The 22,264-nt window shown below is 39.8% G+C and overlaps 1 protein-coding gene across 3 annotated transcripts; it reads right to left on the bottom strand.

Moving 5' to 3' along the window:
- Positions 1 to 1,041: 1,041 nt before the first annotated feature.
- Positions 1,042 to 22,252, bottom strand: nek12 (NIMA-related kinase 12). 3 transcript variants are annotated; one of them, XM_063060773.1, is made up of 4 exons: positions 22,172 to 22,252; positions 18,415 to 19,581; positions 16,523 to 16,723; positions 1,042 to 6,905 (listed from the first exon to the last, which is right to left on the bottom strand). In XM_063060773.1, exons 2-4 carry the CDS (start codon positions 19,538 to 19,540, stop codon positions 6,751 to 6,753), a joined length of 1,482 nt encoding a protein of 493 aa, XP_062916843.1. In that variant the 5' UTR covers positions 19,541 to 19,581; positions 22,172 to 22,252; the 3' UTR covers positions 1,042 to 6,750. The 3 variants fall into 3 exon arrangements, with proteins under 3 accessions (XP_062916843.1, XP_062916841.1, XP_062916844.1); XM_063060771.1 differs by lacking the exon at positions 22,172 to 22,252 and adding an exon at positions 21,885 to 22,108; XM_063060774.1 differs by lacking the exons at positions 16,523 to 16,723; positions 22,172 to 22,252 and adding an exon at positions 21,885 to 22,108.
- Positions 22,253 to 22,264: the final 12 nt, after the last annotated feature.

Here is a 22,264-nt window from a genome sequence, read left to right as displayed (position 1 = left end):
AAACCATTTTTCTAATATCTAATATTTTCTAATATTCTAACTAACCAGTCTATAACTGAGGATAGAGATAGCGAATACCATAGAAATTTTCAGCCGAGACTCAGCCAGCATAGAGCCATAATATTTAACTCAAGCTTGATAAAACTGATTGAATTATTTGAAGCAGTCATGAAAGTTTTAAATAAGGTAATATCAATGGTTGGCGTGTACATATAATTTCAGAAGGCATTTGAAGAATTCTTCACTTAAACTATTAGCTAAGTTCATGCTCATGTAATTAATGGGTGCAGAGGAGATTTACAAGGATGTTGCCTGGATTGGGGAGCGTGCCTTATGAGAATAGGTTGAGTGAACTCTGCCTTCTCTCCTTGCAGCAACGGAGGATGAAAGGAGACCTGATAGAGGTGTATAAGATGATAAGAGGCATTGATCATGTGAATAGTCAAGAGACTTTTTCCCAAGGCTGAAATGGCTAACACAAGAGAGCACAGTTTTTAGATGCTTGTAAGTTAGTACAGAGGAGCTGGCAGGGGTAAGTTCTTTGTAAATGCAGAGAGTGGTGAGTGCATGGAATGGGCTGCCAGCGACGTTGATGGTGGCAGATATGATAGGGTCTTTTAAGAGACTCCTGGATAGGTACATGGAGCTTAGAAAAACAGAAGGCTATGGGTAACCCAAGGTAATTTCTAAAGTACATATTTGGCACAGCATTGTGGGCCGAAGGGCCTGTATTGTGCTGTAAGTTTTCTATGTTTCTATGTACTTATAAATAAGCTGCATAATGGTATAGAGGGCAATGTATTCATGTTTTGTAATGACGGACAAGAAAGAGCCACTGTAAGCACTAAGAATGGAAATGCCAAATTACAAGAAATTAAGCTTAAAGACAATTTGTTCCTTCTTCAGTAGTTGTTCCTGTGTGAGGGGTCACTTTTTGCAGGTATAGGACAGCCTATTCTGGACATAAGAATGAAAACAAATTCAACATAGTTATTTTTATTATAATTCAACAAAAAGTTAACTAGAAATAGGAAGGCCCAATGTGCAAAAGGATTAAATACCTTAAATAACCTAAAATTAAATTTTAAACAAAATTATATTAGAAGTTCAATTTCCAGAAGTTAGACCATTCCACCCAATGACCCAATAATATAATTTCAAGGGATAAAGGCAGTGCATAGATTCTCTTTCAAACCAAATATGCAGTTGCATGAATGTACTGTGTATTATATTCAATGGTGTTAGCGATCAACATTAAGAATTGTTGATTAGGAGCAAGCAATCTTGTTTCAGTCATATGCACTTTAGGCATCCATAAGTCTCATGAGACCACGGACTGGTGCCTTGGAAGGTTTCCAGGGCGCAGGCCTGGGCAAGGTTGTATGGAAGACCAGCAGTTGCCCATGCTGCAAGTCTCCCCTCTCCAAGCCACCGATGTTGTCCAAGGGAAGGGCACTAGAGCCGACACAGCTGGGCAATGGTGTCGTCGCAGAGCAATGTGTGGTTAAGTGCCTTGCTCAAGGACACAACACGCTGCCTCAGCTGAGGCTCAAACTAGCAACCTTCAGATCACTAGACCGACGCCTTAACCACTTGGCCACGCGCCAACACATATGCACTAAAGGTAGATGTTTATTAGCCATATGCACTAATTTTCATTAAAAATACATATCATACATATACAGGAGGTAACAGTGCTTCAAATATGTATGTTTCTTTATACGCTAAATAAACATCTACCTTTATTCAGGTATAAAACAAACAAGTACATTTCTGCTTTTTCACTTGTGTTTTACCAAAATATTTTTGATATGCCCTGAATATTTTTATATTAGAATCACATATTCAATAACAGTGTCCAAAGTTAGCATTTTTACTTACTGATTAGGAATGCAACCAGTACCCACATACACACAGCAGGTAAGGAATATATTAATTAGTGAGTAAATGTTATTTGTTATTAAATGGCTCTGCAATACTCGAAAAAATATGCTTACTCTATGAATCACCTGTCTTTTCAATTGATGTTATTACATAATTGACAGTAGATTTACAATCACTCCCATGAAACAATTTTTAGGAATTATAAAATGCATTTTTCTCCTTGGCTAGTCTTAAGAACATTATAATCAATAAAGCCTTACCCAATATTTATTGAATTATTCTTTTGAGATACAGACCATTTTTAAGACTGATCAAGTCTATGGTCTAATATTTATTCTAACAATCAATTTATTCATTTAACAAAAGGATAGCAGCTTCCTCAAATGAAGGAAGACAACATTAAATCAGACACTGTAAGTAAAAGGATCGCAAAGATTTTATACATTTGGAAAAATCACCATACTGTTGTATATGGTGGGTAAAAAAAAATTAATCTTTCCAGCCAGACTTGGCTCTGCATATGCATTAATGTAATCAAAATTATACAATTCCAATATATCAACCTACCTGAAACGAAATAAGTTACCATTACATAATGTGACAGACACTATTGCAGATATTTAACATTAGTCAATTATGGATAAAATAGCTAATCCTTCATATCATGCCATTAAATAAGCTTTAGATAGAAAGATCATTTTGTCTTTACACCATCACCCAGAACCGATATTTTCCTTTACTCTTCAAAATTTAATTAACTTTGAGTCACAATTACTGAATACATAAGTTTTTAAAAGGTGCTTCACATTTAAACCATGGTGAATTAAAAGACACAGTCTATCTCTTTAATCAATTAAAGGATCTGATTGATTAGCAAATACATGGTGGCAGTTTATACAATGGCTTGAAAAAGTATTCAGCCCCCACAATTATTTTCACATTTTACTGTCTCATTTACTAAATTTAAAATATATTGAAGTTGGATTGTTTCACCTCATCTACAAAACATTGTGCATCATGTCAAATCAAAGGGAAAATTCCAAAACCTGTCAACAACTTACTAAAACTTAAAAACCAAAATTGCAGACTGAAAAAGTATTCATCCCCTTTGTAATTACTACACTAATTTTATCAGGTGTATGTTATTTTACCAACTCACCCAATTTATTGTTGTAGAAAATTGAGAGCCACCTGAATAAATGTTCCGTCTCTCTGTAAGGTCCAACAGTATGGTAGATTTTCAACAGACCAAACCAAAATGAAGACAAAAGAGCATTCAAGACAATTCAAGGAAATGATAAAAGAGAAGCACAAACCTGGAGAAGGATACAAGACTGAACATACCTTGGAGCTCAGTACAGTCCATCATGAAAAAGTGGAAAAAGAATATGAAACCACAGCTGCACCGCCCAAGTCAGACCGCCCATCTAAACTTTGTCATCGGAGAAGAATGGTACTTGTAAGAGAGGCTACTCCAACAGCAGTCAGTCACTCTGAGTGAGCTGCAGAAGTCAGAGGCTGCAACTGGAGATGAAGTTTATGACCCCACAATCTTTAAGGCCTTGCACAAAAAGGGTATTTATGGAAGAGTGACAAGGAAGAAACCCTGGCTAAAAGAAAAATAGTATCCCTGTCCGTAAAGACTTAGCAAATTGTCACTAAGATATACTGTAAAGGTGTGGAAGAAGGTCTTGTGGTCAGATGAAAATAAAGCTGTTTTTTTTGGCCTCAACACAAAGCGGTGCATGTGACGTAAATCTAATACTGCACATCAGCCAGGCAACTCCATCCCTACAGTAAATTATATTGCTGGTAGTAGCATCATGACATGTGGATACTTTTCTACAGCAGGGACTACAAATCTGGTCAAGACTGATAGATGAATGCTGTTAATGCAGAAAGATGCAGAAAAAAAACCTGTTAGCCTCTACCAGAAAGCTTAAACTGGGGAGGAAGTTCATTTTTCAGCAGGACAAGGACCCAAAGCACACTGCCTGAGCAACCATGGTGTGCGTGGCTTCAAATGGAGAAAATTAATGTCCTTGAGGGCCCAGTTGAAGTCCAGACCTTAACCCAATTGAACATCCCCAGTAAAACCTCAAGATTTTCAGTACGCTGGATGAACTCAGCAGGTCAGGCAGCATCAGTTAGAACCGATGAGTCGACGTTTCGGGCCGGAACCCTTCGTCAGGACTGAAGAATGAAAGATGGTGAAGGATTTGAAGAATGCTTGTAGCTTCAGTTGAAAGACCAGTAATTTGAAAGACAAAGGGGTGGGCGAGGGGAAGCATTGACGTCACAGCCCTGAAAACAATGGGTAGTAGAAGGGGGCTGAACCATGAGGGAGCTGGGGGAGGGGTAGAGTGAAATAGGGATAGAGGAAGGGAGGGGGAGGGAATTACCGGAAGTTGGAGAATTCTATGTTCATACCAAGGGGTTGGAGACTACCTAGACGGTATATGAGGTGTTGCTCCTCCAACCTGAGTTTAGCCTCATCATGGCAGTAGAGGAGGCCATGTATGGACATATCTGAATGGGAATGGGAAGCAGAGTTGAAGTGGGTGGCTACCAGGAGATCCTGTCTGTTGTGGCGGACGGAGTAAAGGTGATCGACGAAGCGGTCCCCCAATCTGCGTCGGGTTTCACCGATGTAAAGGAGGCCGCACCGGGAGCACCGGATGCAATAGATGACCCCAACAGACTTACAAGTGAAGTGTTGTCTCACCTGGAAGGACTGTTTGGGGCCCTGAATGGTTGCAAGAGAAAAGGTGTAGGGACAGGTGTAGCACTTATGCTTACAGGGATAAGTGCCGGGTGGGAGATCACTGGGGATGGACGTGCGGATAAGGGAGTCGCAGAAGTACCGATCCCAACCTCAAGATTGCTGTCCACTGCGACTCCCCAACTAACCTGGCACAGCTTGAGCAATTTTGCAAGGAGGAATAGGTAAATCTTGCTCTATTACATTGTGTAAAGCTAGTAGAGACTTATCCAAATAGGCCATTAGATGTAATAGGAGGTTCAACTAAGTACTGATCAAAAGGGGCTGACATTTCAGGTCTTGAATTTTCAGTTTTTCATCCTTTACAATTTTCCCTTTTTTTGGGCTCCACTGTGGGAGGAAAAAGGAGCATGTGATTCACAAATAAAAATTCTCAGTTAAATTGATCAAAATCTGTAATTGTAATATTCATTTATGTGAACAAAGAGTCAGGGGCTGAATACTATACATCTGATTCTTCTATATGTTATTCTACATTGTATCATATTATACGAAGCAATACATCTTCAAGTTGTGCACAGGAAAATTTTGGTTTCCACGATTCTTAATAATGGAATACATTTTGTTGTTGACAATTACACAATGTACAATTCCATATACAACTCTTCAGGAAATGAATCAGTCCACACCTGCATGCTACAAGACTTCAACAATAAAGCCTGAGAAATAGGTTTCATCTTAAGATATGCGACCTATGACTGTTGCAGCTATATTATTTATGTGAAGGCCGCCAAAGTCACAGGCTGCATATCAAAATATGAATGACTTACCAGGCATCCCAAAGCCAGTCCACCATCCAGCAGAGACAAGTTGGAAGTCCAATAAAATGCCCTCAACTTGCCTAGATGAACATGGCTCCAACAATACTCGAGCAGCTCAACTCTATTCAAGTCAAAACAAACATGAATTGTACCTTGTCCACCACCCAGATTTTCATTCTTTTCTCCATCATTGTGTATCACCTGCAAAATAAACCAGTTACAAGCCTGCTCTGGAAGTACTGTTCAAACCCCCATCATCTACAGCAAACAAGAATAGGGCTTTAGGAATGTGGTAATATCATCAACTGAATGTTTTAATTAAATTACATGCCACAAATATATCATTATTTCTTCATTTTTGTGATGTCTACAGCCTAGAAGCCTCTGTAGTGGGAGTACCTTTGTTTAATCTTATTTGAAAATAACATGCTTCTCGGTTGCTCTAGTAATACCAATTTCAAAGCACACCTTCACTCCTCATCTTCTCCCTGTCTATTCTTAAGAAAACACACAAGATGGAAATCTGTTTCCTGGATCACTTACATGGGACATCTCTGAAGCTTATTTAGGTAACATTCCCTAACATTAGCACTTTGAAAAGAGTATATTTTATTGTGTAATGAATATGAAAATATCTAGCAGCATTTTTCCTATAAAAATAGAGTGCAAGTAAAAAAAATACCCTGTCTATAATTTAAATAAATTAGAATATAGGAAGCCTTAAGCCATTTGATCTAATTTTTCTGGAACATTACGCTATCTGCTTCTCATTTCACCATTTAGTTGTCTTTACCCTACAATGCTGCAGATCAAGTTTGCCTTCAAAACTGAGATATTAGCTGTAACTTTCCTAATGAGAGAAAGAAAGTAAAATTAGCAAAACATCCTTAGGTTTCCTACTATGCCAAAATCATTGTGCGGTGGCCAAAGATTTAGGACATTATTCAACATTCAGGAGAAATATGTACATTTAAATAAAAGTGAAATAATGCCAAACCAACTTTTGGAAAAGTACTTGGAAACAAAGAATCAGGGAAGTATTTAAGTAAAGTCTTTCTCTTAAATATGGGAAGTTCACAGCATTATTAGCCACATGATAATTAATTAAACACAAGGTAGTGAGTAAACCTCAGATACTTCTGCTCAAGGAACAGAGATGCCTTAGTACTAATACCTCATGAAATAAAAAATTGTGACAGATAACCAAATAACAATGTGTAGAGTCTGATCAGTCAGATATACTCGCACAGATTAAGTCTAAATAGCTTTTATGTTTCTGCAAAACAAAAATCAGCAACATTTGAGTTGTGGCTGCATATTGAATCAAGCATCATCTTGGTTCATATTGAAGATAATGTAGCATGTCTCCAAGTGATCTGGGCCCAATCGATGCTCAAACTGGAGTTGAAGGTCGTTAGGAGTCAACCCTTTGAGAAACTGAGAAGCAATTTCATGGAAAAGTGTCTGACCAACGTCATCTGTAAACAAAAAAAAAATATCATTAATATGGCATCGAACAGAGACAGTCCTCTTAAAGAATAATGCAAATAGATCAAATATTAATTCAATTGCAGTATCTTAACTGCTTCCTTAGACAAATCACTCCTAAAAATGCAGAGGACCATTCCAATTTCCGTGTGACTAAATACATGGATCCTAGCCAATGTTTTAGAAAAGATTATTTTCATGGAAACATCTTCACAGAATATCATCATACACTCAGTGGCCACTCTCTATAGGGTATACATGTATGTTATTGCACTTGTTTTGCAGAATTTGTACTATACCTGCTCATTAATACAAATATCTAATCAGCCAATCATGTGGCAGCAACCCAATGCAAAAGAGCATGCAGACATGGTCAAGAGGTTCAGGTATTGTTCAAATCAAACATCAGAATGAGGAAGAAAAGTGATTAAGTAACTTTGATTGTTGGTGCCAGACGGAATCAGTTTGAATATCTCTGAAACTGCTTATCTCCTGGGATTTTCATGCACAACAATCTCTAGAGCTTACAAAGAGTGGTGCAAAAAACAAAAATTATCCAATGATCAGCTTTTCCGTGGGTGAAAACACCGTGTTAACAAGAGGTCAGAGGAGAATGGTCAGACTGGCTCAAGCTGTCGGGAAAGCGACAGTAACTCAATTTACCTTGCATTACAGCAGTGGTGTGCTGAAGAGCATCTCTGAATGCACAACATATTGAAATTTGAAGTGGATGGGCTACAATAGCAGAAGACTATGGACATACACTCAGTGGCCATTTTATTATATACAGGAGGTACCTTAAAAAGTGGCTATTGAGTGTAGAATCTCATTGCAGATTAGCACTGGCAAAGATAAAATTTCTTCAATTTTCCACAAAGATGAAAGCGAAAGATCTTTTGTATAAAATAATTCCCACTAAAATCAATTTCTATCCCTTAGCATATGTCTAGGATTTCAATAGGGTCCTCAGAGGTCAAATCTTTCTGCTGGCACTAATTTACTTAACCCTTATAAAGTTGCAAGAGGTGTAAACAGACAGATCTCCCTAGATATTCAGCATTGACATGTAGAGTGAGCAAAAGATCCTGTATCGACCAAAATTTAGAAGTGAAAACAACATAACGGTGTTTTCTCAACTCCTAAAGAGGTTATCATGAAAACATTTCACTTTCTGAATATTATGCAAAATGCTCAGAAATATACCACAATGCATGCAGAGGCTTCCTGTTCAATCTTAAAATTTGCACGACTTATGCAACTGAAATGTGCCTCATGGTATTCAAAAGACTATTATGAATAAACTAACACACACAAAATGCTGGAGGAACTCAGCAGGCCAGACAGCATCTATGGAAAACAGTACAGTTGACATTTTGGGCTGAGACCCCATCAAAGCGTATGAAGTGATTATCTTTTATTATGCAATGGTCAAGCACAGATTCTTTGCAGGGAGAAGCAAGATCCTAGGCTGAGCAAAACATAAAAGAAAATAATCAATGTGGAAAATAAAATCAAACCAAGTACCTTGAAATATAAATAATAGTTTTATTTACCACATCCCTTCAGATCTTTATGATATTGTGCCACAACAGAGACTTGGCTGAGAGAAGAACAGGAATGAATGCTTAATGTTCCAGCATTTTGTTATTTTAGAAAAGATAGAGAAAGGTGGGGGGGAGAAGGTTGTGCTATTAATCAGTGACAAGTTAGTCAGGCATCCTGAGGGGACACAATAGAGGAGTCGTATATAACTCAAAAATAAGGTGCAATCACACTGATGAGATTGTACTACTAGCCTCACAATAGCCACCAGGACATTGAGGAACAGGTATGCAGGCAGATTATGCAAAGATGACAAAACAGGGTTGTTGTAATGGACAACTTCAACTTCCTTAATATAGATTAGGATCTCATTAGTGCAAGAGGTTTAGATGGTGCAGAATTTGTTGGTACCTCCAGGAGGATTTCCTAAATCAATATATAGGTAGGAGCTATACTGTATGTGGCATTGGGAAATTGATGCCAGGTGACTGGCCTTTCAGAGGAGGGAATAAAGACCATAGCTCCTTATGTTTTAAGATAACTAAAAATAAAGATATGTATGGAATTGAGGGAGAATATTAAATCGGAACAGAGAAACTTACAAGTATATTAGGCAAGAATTAGGAGACTTAATCGGGAACAACTACTTTTGAGCAATTTCACATCTGACATGGAAGGATGTTTAAAGACCAACTGCAAAAGTACAGGACAGGTACGTTCCAGTGGGAAGGGCAGACAAGGACGGCAAGGTAAGAGAACCTTGGATGTCAAGAGAGTAGTTCATATAACCAAAAAAAAGTAAATATATATAGAAACATAGAAAACATACAGCACGAAACAGGTCCTTTGGCCCACAATGCTGTGCCAAACATGTACTTACTTTAGAAATTACCTAGGGTTACCCATAGACCTCTATTTCTCTAAGCTCCATGTACCTATCCGAGAGGCTCTTAAAAGACCCTATTGTATCTGCCTCCACCAACATGCTGGCAGCCCATTTCATGCACTCACGAACTTCTGCATAAAAAAAACTTACCCTCCTCTGTACATCTCCTCTGTACCTACTCCCAAAACTTCCAAACACCTTAAAACTATGTCCCCCCACCCCCCCCCCACCATGTTAGCCATTTCAGCCTTGGGAAAAAGCCTCTCGACTATTCACAAGATCAATGCCTCTTATCATCTTATACACCTCTATCAGGTCACCTCTCATCCTCCGTTTCTCCAAGGAGAAAAGGCCGAGTTCACTCAACTTATTCTCATGAGGCAGGCTCCCCAATCCAGGCAACATCCTTGTAAATTCCCCCACACCATTTCTATAGTTTCTACATCCTTCCTGCAGTGAGGTGACCAGAACTGAGCACAGTACTCCAAGTGGGGTCTGACCAGGGTCCGATATAGCTGTAACATTGCTTCGACTCTTGAACTCAATCCCACGGTTGATGAAGATCAATACACCATATGCTTTCTTAAACCCACAGTCAACCTGCACAGCAGCTTTGAGTGTCCTATGGACTCAAACCTAAGATCCCTCTGATCCTTCACACTGCCAAGAGTCTTACTATTAATACTATATTCTGCCATCATATTTGGCCTAACAAAATGAACCACCTCATACTTATCTGGGTTGAACTCCATCTGCCACTTCTCAGCCCAGTTCTGCATCCTATCAATATCCCACTGTAACCTCTGACAGCCCTCCACACTATCCACAACACTCTCAACCTTTGTGTCATCAGCAAATTTACTAACCCACTTCCTCATCCAGGTCATTGATAAACATCACAAACAGAAGGGGTCCCAAAACAGATCCCTGAGGCACACCATTGGTCACCGACCTCCATGCAGAATATAACCTGTCTACAACCACTCTTTGCCTTCTGTGGGCAAGCCAGTTCTGGATCCACAAAGCAAGGTCCCCATGGACCCCATACCTCCTTACTTTCTCAATAAGCCTTGCATGGGGTACCTTATCAAGTGCTTTGCTGAAATCCATATACACTACATCTACTGCTCTACCTTCATCAATGTGTTTAGTCACATCCTCAAAAAATTCAATCAGGCTCGTAAGGCACGACCTGCCTTTGACAAAGCTATGCTGATTAATCCTAATCATATTATGCCTCTCCAAATGTTCATAAATCCTGCCTCTCAGGATCTTCTCCATCAACTTACCAACCACTGAAGTAAGACTCACTGGTCTATAATTTCCTGGGCTATCTCTACTCCCTTTCTTGAATAAGGGAACAACATCTGCAACTCTCCAATCCTCCGGAACTTCTCCCATCCTCATTGATGATGCAAAGATCATTGCCAGAGGCTCAGCAATCTCCTCCCTCGCCTCCCACAATAGGCTGGGGTATACCTCGTCCAATCCCAGTGACTTATCCAACTTGATGCTTTCCAAAAGCTCCAGCACATCCTCTTTCTTAACGTCTATATGCTCAAGCTTTTCAGTCCACTGCAAGTCGTTCCTACAATCGCCAAGGTCCTTTTCCGTAGTGAACACTGAAGCAAGGTATTCATTAAGTACCTCCACTACCTCCTCCAGTTCCATACACACTTTATACCATGGTTCCTGTACTCTACCACCCTTTCCGTCTCATTGTAACGTACCTATGCAGAACACCACGCAAATATCCCCTGAATATTTGCCACATTTCTGCCGTACATTTCCCTGAGAACATCTGCTCCCAATTTATGCTTCCAAGTTCCTGCCTGATAATTTCATATTTCCCCTTACTCCAATTAAACGTTTTCCTGACTTGTCTGCTCCTATCCCTCTCCAATGCTATGGGCATTGGTAAAGGAAATAGAATTAAGATCATCATCTCCAAAATGCTCTTCTACTGAGAGACCTGACACGTAAACAGGTTCATTTCCCAATATCAGATCAAGTACTGCCTCTCCTCTTGTAGGCGTATCTACATATTGTGTCAGAAAACCTTCCTGAACACAACTAATAAACTCCATCCCATCTAAACTTCTTGCTCTAGAGAGATGCCAATCAATATTGGGGAAGTTAAAATCTCCCATCAGGACAACCCTGGTATTATTGCACTGTTGTAGAATCTGTCTCCCTTTCTGCTCCTTGATGTCCCTGTTACGATTGGGTGGTCTATAAAAAACACAGTAGAGTTATTGACCCCTTCCTGTTCCTAATTTCCACCCACAGAGACTCAGTAGACAATCCCTCCATGACTTCCTCCTTTTCTGCAGCCATGACATTATCTCTGATCAGCAGTGCCACGCCCCCACCTCTTTTGCCTCCCTCCCTGTCCTTTCTGAAACATCTAAAGCCTGGCACTTGAAGTAGCCATTCCTGCTCCTGAGCCATCCAAGTCTCTGTAATGGCCACAACATCATAGCTCTAAGAAGTGATCCACGCTCTAAGCTCGTCCGCTTTGTTCATGATACTCCTTGCTTTAAAATAGACACATCTCAAACCATCAGTCTGAGCATATGTAAGGTATAGGAAACTAAAATCTGATCGAGCTTTGACGCTTATGAGGAAGACAGAAAAGAATTCAAGAATAGAATTAGAAAGCAAGAGAAAATCTGCAGATACTGGAAATCCAAACAACACACACACACTCACACAAAATGCTGGAGGAACTCAGCAGGCCAGGCAGTTAATGTTTTGGGCCAAGACCCTTCAGCAGGACCTCCTGAAGGGTCTCGGCCTGAAACATCGACTGTACTGTTTTCCATAGATGGTGCCTAGCCTGCTGAGTTTCTCCAGCATTTTGTAATGGAATAGAAAAGACAGACAGGCCCATGAAAAGTCCTTGGCAAGTAGGATTAAAAAGAATCCCAAGGCATTCTGTACATACATCAAGAGCAAGAGAATAACTGGGGAGACGGTAGCACCACTCAAGGACAAAGAAAGGATTATGCTTGGAGGTGGAGGATGTGGGTGAAGACCTAAATAAGTACTTTCAATTCATATTTACTAAGGAGAAGGAGGCAGAGAATAGGGAGATCAGTATGTAGCATTCTAGCTTGCTAGGGTATTTCAAAATAAAGATGCAGATATTAGGGCATCTCTTAAAGAACAATCAGCTGGATACTGATGGGATATACCCAGGTCATAGAAATAATAAAAGTCATAGAACACTACAGCACAGAAGCAGGCTTTTTGGCCCAGTTAGTCTGTGCTGAACCATTAATCTGCCTGGTCCGATTGACCTGCACCTGGACCATAGCCCTCCATAGTCCTCCCATGCATATAACTATCCAAATTTCTCTTCAATGTTGAAATCAACCCCACGTCAACCAATCACAATAGCAGCTCATTCTACATTCTCACTACCCACTTAGCGATGAAGTTCCCCCTCATGTACCCTTTACACATTTCATCTTTCACCCATATCCTAAGACCTCCAGTTGTGGCCTCACCAACCTTAGTAGAAAGTGCCTACTTGCATTTACCCCATCTCCACTCATCATAATTTGTATACCTCTATCAAATCTCCCCTCAGTCTTCTATGTTCTAGGGAATAAGGTCCTAACCTGTTCAACATTTCCCTATAACTCAGGTCCTTAAACATCCTTGTAAATTTTCTCTACACTTTCAACCTTGTTCACATCTTTCTTACAGGTAGGTGAGCAAAACAGCACACAGTATTCCAAATTAGGCCTCACCAACTTCTTATACAATTTCAACATAAAATCCCAACTCTTGTATGCAGTACATTGTTTTTTTAAAGGCCAAAAGCTTTCAACCCAAAAGATTTTTTTATGACCCTATCTACCTGTGACACCACTTTCAAGGAATTATGAATCTGTATTCCCAGATCCCTCTGCTCTACTGCACTTTTCAATGGCCTACTGCTCACCATGTAACACCTACCCTGGTTGGCCATTCCAAAGTGCAACTCCTCACGCATGTCTGCATTAAATTCCATCTGCCATTTTCAGATCCTGCTACAAAGTTTGATAATCTTCCTCTGTATCCACTAAACCCCCAATCTTCGTGTCATCTACAAATTTACTGACATAGTTAACCACAATATCATCCAGACCATTGACATAGATAACAAAGCACGATGGACCCAATACTGATCCGTGTAGCACACCACTAGTCACAGGCATCCAGTCAGAGAGGCAACCATCTACAACCACTCTCTGGCTTCTTCCACAAACCAATGTCTAATCCAATTTATTACCTCACCTTGAATGCCAAATGACTGAATCTTCTTGATCAACCTCTCATGTGGGATCTTGTCAATGGCTGTGCTAAAGTCCATCTAAACAACATCCACTGTTTGCCTTCATCAACTTTCTTGCCAACTTCCTCGAAAAACTCTACAAGATTGGTTAGACATGACTTACGCACGTGCTGACTCTCCCTATTCAGTCTCTGACTATCCAAATACTTGTATATCATGTCCCTTAGAATACCTTCTAATGACTTTCCTCCTTCTGATGTCAGGATCACCAGTCTATTATCTCCTGGCTTATTCTTAGAGCTGTTCTTAAACAACATCAACAATTCTCTAGCATCTTACCCATGGCCAAAGACTGTTTAAATATCTCTGGCAGGGCCCCTGCAATTTCTACTTTAGCTTCCCATAGGTCTGAGGGAACACTTTGTCAGGCCTTGGGGATTTATCCATCCTAACTTGCTTCACGACAGCAAATACCTCCTCCTCTGTAATCTATATAGGGTCCATGGCCTGGCTGTTGTACTTGCAGACGAAAAAGATGAGATTGCTGGGCCCGTGACTAATATCTTCATGTTCTCTCTGACCACAAGTACAGTGCCAGAGGAATGGTGAGTAGCTAATACTGTTCCCTTATTCAAGAAGGGAAATAAGAGATAATTTTGGAAACTATAGGCCAGTGAGACTCATGCCAGTGGTAGGGAAGTTACATAGCTGCCATTCCTCAGATGCAAATAAATAACAACACACTCATTTGTTTATTTACTTATGCTAGAGAGAGGACAACATTTCAGAATAGTGGATTCTGGTTAATTGAAACACATCAGGACCAATACGTTTTGGCCCAATTAAGCAGCTACCCCAATTAGCTGAAGTTTCATGGAAATAGTTAAAAAGATATAAAAAAAGACAAACTACCATTTAACTGAGTAACAAATTATGTATGTAAAGGAAATACAGAATAAATACAGAATGTCCAGCTGTAACCTCTGTCAACCCTCCAGACCATCCACAACACCCCCAACCTTTGTGTCATCAGCAAACATACAAACCCACCCTTCTACTACTTCAACCAAGTTATTTACAAAAATCACAAAGAGGAGGGGACCCAGAACAGATCCCTGCGGAACACCACTGGTCACCGACATCCATGCTGAATACAAACCATCTCAACCACCCTTTGCCTTCTGTGGAAAAGCCAATTCTGAATCCACAAAATAAGGTCTCCTTTGATCCTATGCCTCCTTACTTTCTGAAGGAGTTTGGCACAGGGAACCTTATCAAATACCTTACTGAAATCCATATACAATACATCCACTGCTCTACCTTCATCAGTGACAAAAATTATTGCTTTTTAACACAAACACACTATTTAAAAATTGTTCACTCAAAGAAGTGTTGTATCTAATGCCCACATGATGCGCATGCAACTGTTGCTAGTCAGAAAGTGTTTGGCAATGGTCTCCTGCCCCAATTAATCAACATAGTCAAGTTTATTGTCATTTCGACCATAAACTGCTGGTACAGTACACAGTAAAAACGAAACAACGTTCCTCCAGGACCATGGTGCTACACGAATCACAAAACTACAGTAGACTATGTGAGACAGCACAAGGCTACACTAGACTACGTAAAACAACAAAAAAACTGCACTAGACTACAGACCTGCACAGGACTAGATAAAGTGCACAAAACAGTGCAGTACAATAATTAATAAACAAAACAGACACAATAGAGGACAAATTACAATATAGTAATAAGTGATATAGATGTCAGTCTAGACTCTGGGTATTGAGGAGGCTAATGGCTTGGGGGAAGAAACTGTTGCACAGTCTGGTCTTGAGAGCTTGAATGCTTTGGTACCTTTTGCCAGATGACAGGAGAGAGAAGAGTTTATGTGAGGGGTGCATGGGGTCCTTCACAATACTGTTAGCTTTGCGGGTGCAGTGTGTGGTGTAAATGTCTGTAATAGTGGGAAGAGAGACCCCAATGATCTTCTCAGCTGACCTCACTATCCGCTGCAGGGTCTTGCGATCCGAGACGGTGCAATTCCCGAACCAGGCAGTGATGCAGCTGTTCAGGATACTCTCGATACATCCTCTGCAGAATGTGGGGAGGATAGAGGGGTGGGAGATGAACTTTTCTCAGCCTTCGCAGAAAGTAGAGATGCTGCTGGACTTTTTTGGCTATGAAGCTGATGTTGAGGGACCAGGTGAGATTCTCCGCCAGGTGAACACCAAGAAATTTGGTAGTCTTAACGATCTCAACGGAAGAGCCGTTGAATACCCCAAATAAATGAAGGGAATCCCACCCATTTTCTTGACTTCTTTTTGTTCTTTAACAGTTGTCCCAAATAAACAGCTACCCTGTTTAACCTATGGCCCAATTAACTGGAATCCACTGTATTTTGTAACTTATAATGACAAGGGAAGGCCTGGCACTGCAGTTTCACTTTGCTGTAGTTATTGTCTAACAGGAGTTGTATCAAAGGTGAAAATAATTAGCAAGACTTTAAAAAGCTATAAGTTAAATATTAATATGAACTGAATGTTGCTATATTCTTTTTGCATCTCAATCGAGTTATCCTTGAAGATAAAGGAACCTTTGCTTAAAAGAAAAACATTGTGAAGCTCCTATTATTTTTATTTGAGATAAAAATTTAGATTGTGAATACCTTTTTGATAATTTTAATCTATTTGAACTTTTAAAAGTCCATGATTATCAGAAACATAATTAAAACATTTAAAAGGCCGTTGACAGAATCTAGAGAACTTTGTTATGCTACTCAACATCGTAACGCATTCAAATAACATAATGTTCATTTGTAATTGATAATAGCAGGGTTTCATACTAAAATTTCATACAATTCCACTGTTGGATGAAAATACATTTCTTCCTACCTATACATTTTTCTTTCAGAGATTTAATGGTACTGAACAAGTTGACAGCAGTTTCTCCTTGACCATCTCTTTCCTCTCGAAATGAAGCATTGTTAGCTTCAACTTCCATAGCAGAGCGGGCGTTACATACTATTTCTGCCACATCATCTTCTTCCTCCTCAAAATCATCTGGGTACTCTGTAAGGTCCACCTCATCAGTGGCTACCAATAACAACCATATACAAAGTTTAGAACATAGTTATAGTTGCTTTCAACTCATTCATACCACACTCATACACTTAAAATGTTACTCAGTTCAATAGCATCATAACTGACAGTAGGTCCAAAAATCAATAAATAGTATATTGTCAAAAAGCAAACTTAATCCTGTCTTGATAACTCTGTACACAAATACAGAAATGGCTTATACTGCATTCCAACCCAAAAAAACTAATAACAAAATTTGTGGTAGCTTAGGGATTTGAGTGACTTCTAATATTATTTTGTTTCATTGATCATGACTCCATGTCCTTAGACATTTATGGTAGCAATGCTGAGGAGAGGGTGAAGCTGCAGCAAAACTAATTGTCATTTAGTTGAACAAGGAATTAATAATCCAGCCATGCCTTCCTCATCAGCTAATATGTACATCAGTATCTATGTTTCCAATAAAGACTGATGAAAGTTCTTACACTAGAGACATATATAAAATATTTCATAAATATTACCTGCTTAATTTCTGCACAATTCATTCTCAATTGAATTTTACAATTATTACATTTTCAGTACTTTTTTTCCTGTTGTGAGTGGGGTAAAGTGGGAAAGGCACAAGATACACTATGCCTCACAAAAAAGTTAAGTATTTTCTATTCCAGTTTATAATGTGCTGTTGCTTTATGTCAATAATCTAATCTAGTGATATCATCATTGGTGAATTTCAGACAAGGCCTTATTTTGTTTGCTTAACCCCATTTATACCAAAGAAGGGAGTAACATTATTGAATGAAACATGAAAATAGAAATTCTAAACTAAATTGCATGGAACCCAGCATGTAGGAATGACATTACTTTGGAAATGGAGTAGGGATAAGTTATTTTTTTCTGCAACACCAAGCCTCAAATGCTTTATCCAAGCATTAAATATTTAGGTCAAACATTATCTATTAGAAATCCTGCACCCTCAGATACGATTAGGACAGTAATTCTATCTTCTTGAAGGAAATCTGGGGCAAGTATGCTAATTTCAGATTGAACATTTCTATGTGATTATATTGCTTATAACCTCTCACAGTTCTTCAAGGACTTTTCCTGTTCCTTTGATGTGGATAAAAAATGGAACCTTTAGCAATAAAATGAACCAACAATTTAACTGCCAGTATGATGCTGTTTGTTAAGGACTAACACCCAAAGGCCTGTGGGTTAGTGCATTAATTTGCCACTCTAAATTGCCCGTACAATGTGTAGGTAAGTGGTAGAGTCTGCAGGCGTTGATGGGAATGTGAATGCAATAAATTTAGATTATTGCAAACGGTTGATGGTCAGCACAGTGTTAACAGGCCAAAAGGTCTATTTCTATACTAGGTGATTCAGAGAATTGCTAAGAACAATAATTTCATCAGAAATTTTGTATTTTTATAAAGTAACATGTAAAGCTTCAGTAGAATTGTCATTAGGTTTTCAAATAAACGTATGTGTGAAATATTCAAATTAAGTGGATCAGAGTTAAGGCGAAAATGATGCAAGATAAGCAGATTATTACCATAAAAATGATGAATTATTAAGTACATATCAAGGTACAGTATTTGTTTCAACATTTTGAGAACAATATGTTATAAAACCTAATGACAATATTGGAAATACAATTTTGCTGTGAATTAAAATAACAACAAAAATGTATCTGCATATCAAGCTACCTTCTGCAATTTCAGAGCTTCCAGCACTTGAAGCTGGTACTGCCATTTCATCCTCTGCATGCTCCCCTGAAGAGGACAAGCTATCCTGATCAAAGTCATCAGAGTAATTATCTTCATCAGAAGGTCCAACATTCTCACACATCTCCAAGGACGTTGCCTCTACATTTTCAGCATTTTGACAATGTGGTACACACATGCCTTCTGCCAGAGGATCCAAAGACTGGCAGTGGTGATCAGTGCTCTCATCACCGTCCCTCTTTCCTGACTGCGCAGACCTGATAGAATTATATTTTGTAAGCTGAGATTCTTGATCTTTAATGAACAGCGTGAGGTGTTCCTGGACATAAGATGATTTGAGGATAGTGCTAGCACTAGGCCTCTCTTCAGGGCACTTGCGGAGAAGGTTTTTGATCAGATCATGCAGATTTTCAGAGTAGTTCTTGGGTACACAGTCGTACTCTCCCTTAACAATTTTATAAAACAAGCTTAAGAGGTTCTTTGCATGAAAGGCAGGTTTCAAAGCACAGAGTTCAAATAAAAGGCAACCAAGTGCCCAGATATCAGACTTAGAACTATAGGGAATGTCTTGGCAAAGTTCAGGGCTTAGGTAGCAGGGTGTCCCAACGCAGGTATTTGCCATGTCTAAAGTGTTGGTCATTACTTTTGAAATTCCAAAATCACCCAGCTTAACTGTACCCTTCTTTGTAAGAAAAATATTGGATGTTTTAATATCTCGATGTAGAATCTTCAGGGAATGAATATACTGAATAGCCATAACTAACTGAACAAACCACTGCATAATATCATTCTCAGCGAAGGATCCCTTATCTTTTTTAGACTGGATCAAGTCATCCAAAGTCCCTCCATCACAATAATCCTGGACAATGAAGAGATATTCTTCTCCTGGGTCTATGAAGTATTCATGACAAGTGACAACATGGGGGTGCTTGAGTCTGGTCAAAATGGTTGCTTCCTGCATTACAGCTTCCTTGGTTCTGGTCTTGAGTGATGAATCAATCTTTATTCTTTTGACAGCATACAGCTTTTTGGTTTCCAAGTTATTCATTAAGTAGACCTCTGCACTGGCACCTCTCCCTATTATCATGACTTTCTGGTATTTCTCCATATTATTCTGTCCATTTGATGTTGGGAGCTCCGGGACTTCCTCTTGACATATATAAAAAAAACAAATTAAAATAAAGATGAACTCAGTTTATATGACCACAGTGAAGAAATAACTTAAATGATTATCAACTAACAATTGTAGTTTTACACTCTATGTGTACATTAAAACAAACTCAGTAAAAGTAATCCATGCAACACACACAGAATGCTGGAGGAGCTCAGCAGGCCAGGCAGCATCGATGGAAAAAAATACAGTCGACATTTTGAGCTGAGACCTTTCAGCAGGACTGAAGAAAAAGAGATGACTTAAGAGGTGAGGGGAGGGGAGGGAGAAATATAAGGTGATAAGTACAACCGGGAGGGGAAGGGGTGAAGTAAAGAGCTGGGAAGTTGGATTGGTGAAAGAGATACAGGGCTGCAGAAAGGGGAATTTAATAGGAGAGGACAGAAGGCCATGGAAAAAAGAAAAAGAGGGGAACAGCACCAGAGGGAGGCAATGGGCAGCCAAGGAGACAAGGTAAGAGAGGGAAAAAGGGATGGGGAATGGTGAAGGGAGGAGGGATATTACCGGAAGTTCAAGAAATCTTTGTTCATGCTATCAGGTTGGAGGCTACCCAGACGGAATGTAAGGTGTTGTTCCTCCAACCTGAGTGTGGCCTCATCGTGACATATCAGAATGAGAATGGGAAGTGGAACTAAAATGAGTGGCCACTGGGAGATCCTGTTTTTCCAGTGGACTGAGCATAGCTGCTTGACAAAGCAGCCTCCCAATCTACGTCAGGTCTCACCGATGTACAAAAGACCACACCAGGAGCACCAGATACATCAGATGACCCCAAAAGACTCACAGGTAAAGTGTTGCCTCACCTGGAAGGACTGTTTGGGGCCCTGAATGGTAGTGAGGGAGGAGGTGTAGGGGCAGGTGTAGCACTTGTTCTGCTTACAAGGATAAGTGCCAGAAGGGAGATCAGTGGGGAGGGACAAATGGACAAGAGAGTTGCGTAAGGAGCAATCCTTACAAAAAGCAGGGGGGGGGGGGGTTGGAGAGATATGCTTGGTGGTGGAATCTATGCCTAGTTTGTACAATTGCCATAAAGAAAAAAGTGATTTTTGATTGATGTTACATAACAAGAATTATTTCAGCAACATACCAATAGTGCAGTGCTGCTTGGCAATAAATCATAACATGGGATCCTAAGACATTGGAGCAGAATTAGGTCATTCAGCCCATCCAGTCTGCTCCACCACTCCATCATGGCTGATCCCAGATCCCACTCAACCCCATACACCTGCCTTCTCATTCTTCTTAATAAATATAAAGAGTTTGCATTTTAGGGCAGTAAAGATGAATACAGCTTACTTTGGCTAAGAAATATAGGAATGCAAGATTCAGCGTTCAACACTATTCCCCATTAAGTTATCTCACGTGGATCGGATGTGGTGGGGTGGAAAGAGTGCTGTGTGGTATAAAAATGAGAAGCAGGCCATTCAGGAAGGAAGATAAGAATTTTTATGCACAAGGAGTAATAACATTTGAAAATTGGTTCAGCAGGCGACAAATTTAAACAGGGCAATTATTAAATTGAGATTTATGGAACAGAAGATTAAAACATTTTAAGTATATCAGGTTACAGCATGGTTTCTGAACAGCAACAGAGGGTCAAGGAAATATATGCCCTCCTCCTGCTCCCGTGTTAACTTACATTAAAGCAAAGGCAAGATTATTCATACTTTCAGAATCTAAAAAAAACACACCGTGGCATATTGCTTAATATTCATGACGCCATCAACTATCCACTAATCAACTATGAGGACACAAACATATAAAGTTCTTAAGACAGAAATAGGTGAATCTATTGATGGTAAGAATACAGGGCTGAAATTGAACATGGCATTAGCTTTTTTTTCGGCCTGTGTTATTCAGCTTCAACCTGTGAAACCAGGAAGGTTATCAATAGCCTGAAAATAGTCAAAAACGGATTTCAGGCTTGTGGCAGAGATCATTGATATTATGTTTCAATAATCATAGATGTCGATAGTTTGCTTCAGACTATGGAAGCGATCCGAGGACATTGACATTGGTGGGGATATGGAACTTACTGTTCATTCCTAAATGCTTTCTACTGTTATTAAAATGCTTCATCGTAATTTTCAGATGTTATGTGGAAATTATAGCATTGTTAGAGGGGACTATTTCCGTTCATTAGGGATGATAGAAACGTGAGTAGGAAGAGGTGGGGGAGAGATGCTATACAGTGTAAAATAACATTTTCAACCCATTGAGGGAGGAAGTTAAGAAGTATGCACATAAAGAAGTCATGGGAAAGGGAAAGATGATGCTTCACCTTTAAATAGCGTCAGGGAAGGATGTCAATGCGCTGTATCAGACGGCGAGGTTGGCCGGAGTAGGGGGTGAATTGGTGAAATGTCTTGGACCTTATCGAGGAGAGGTAAAAATCGAGTTGCTGCGGGACGTCTCCTCCCTTTCCCTTAATTTCCGTGAGGCAGGCCAAGGCCCCGCTGTCCCGGTCTGAGTCGGCACAAAGGCGCTCTCCTTTCTAACTCTGGCTCTCCCCACACCAGCATCATCAGCACCAAGCCACCCACCCACTTTCCACCGCCCCACTCCCACCTGCCCAACGGTGGCGGCGTCTCGTCTCCGGGAAAGTGACGTCCAGCTCACCGGCTCACTTAGGAACTTGGCAGCCAATCAGCAGCAGCGCAG

The sequence above is a fragment of the Mobula hypostoma genome, chromosome 10 (genome assembly GCF_963921235.1).
Source record: "Mobula hypostoma chromosome 10, sMobHyp1.1, whole genome shotgun sequence".
Taxonomy (NCBI): domain Eukaryota; kingdom Metazoa; phylum Chordata; class Chondrichthyes; order Myliobatiformes; family Myliobatidae; genus Mobula; species Mobula hypostoma.
Note: the sequence above shows the minus strand (reverse complement) of the source record. Positions and strands in the feature narration are given on the sequence as shown.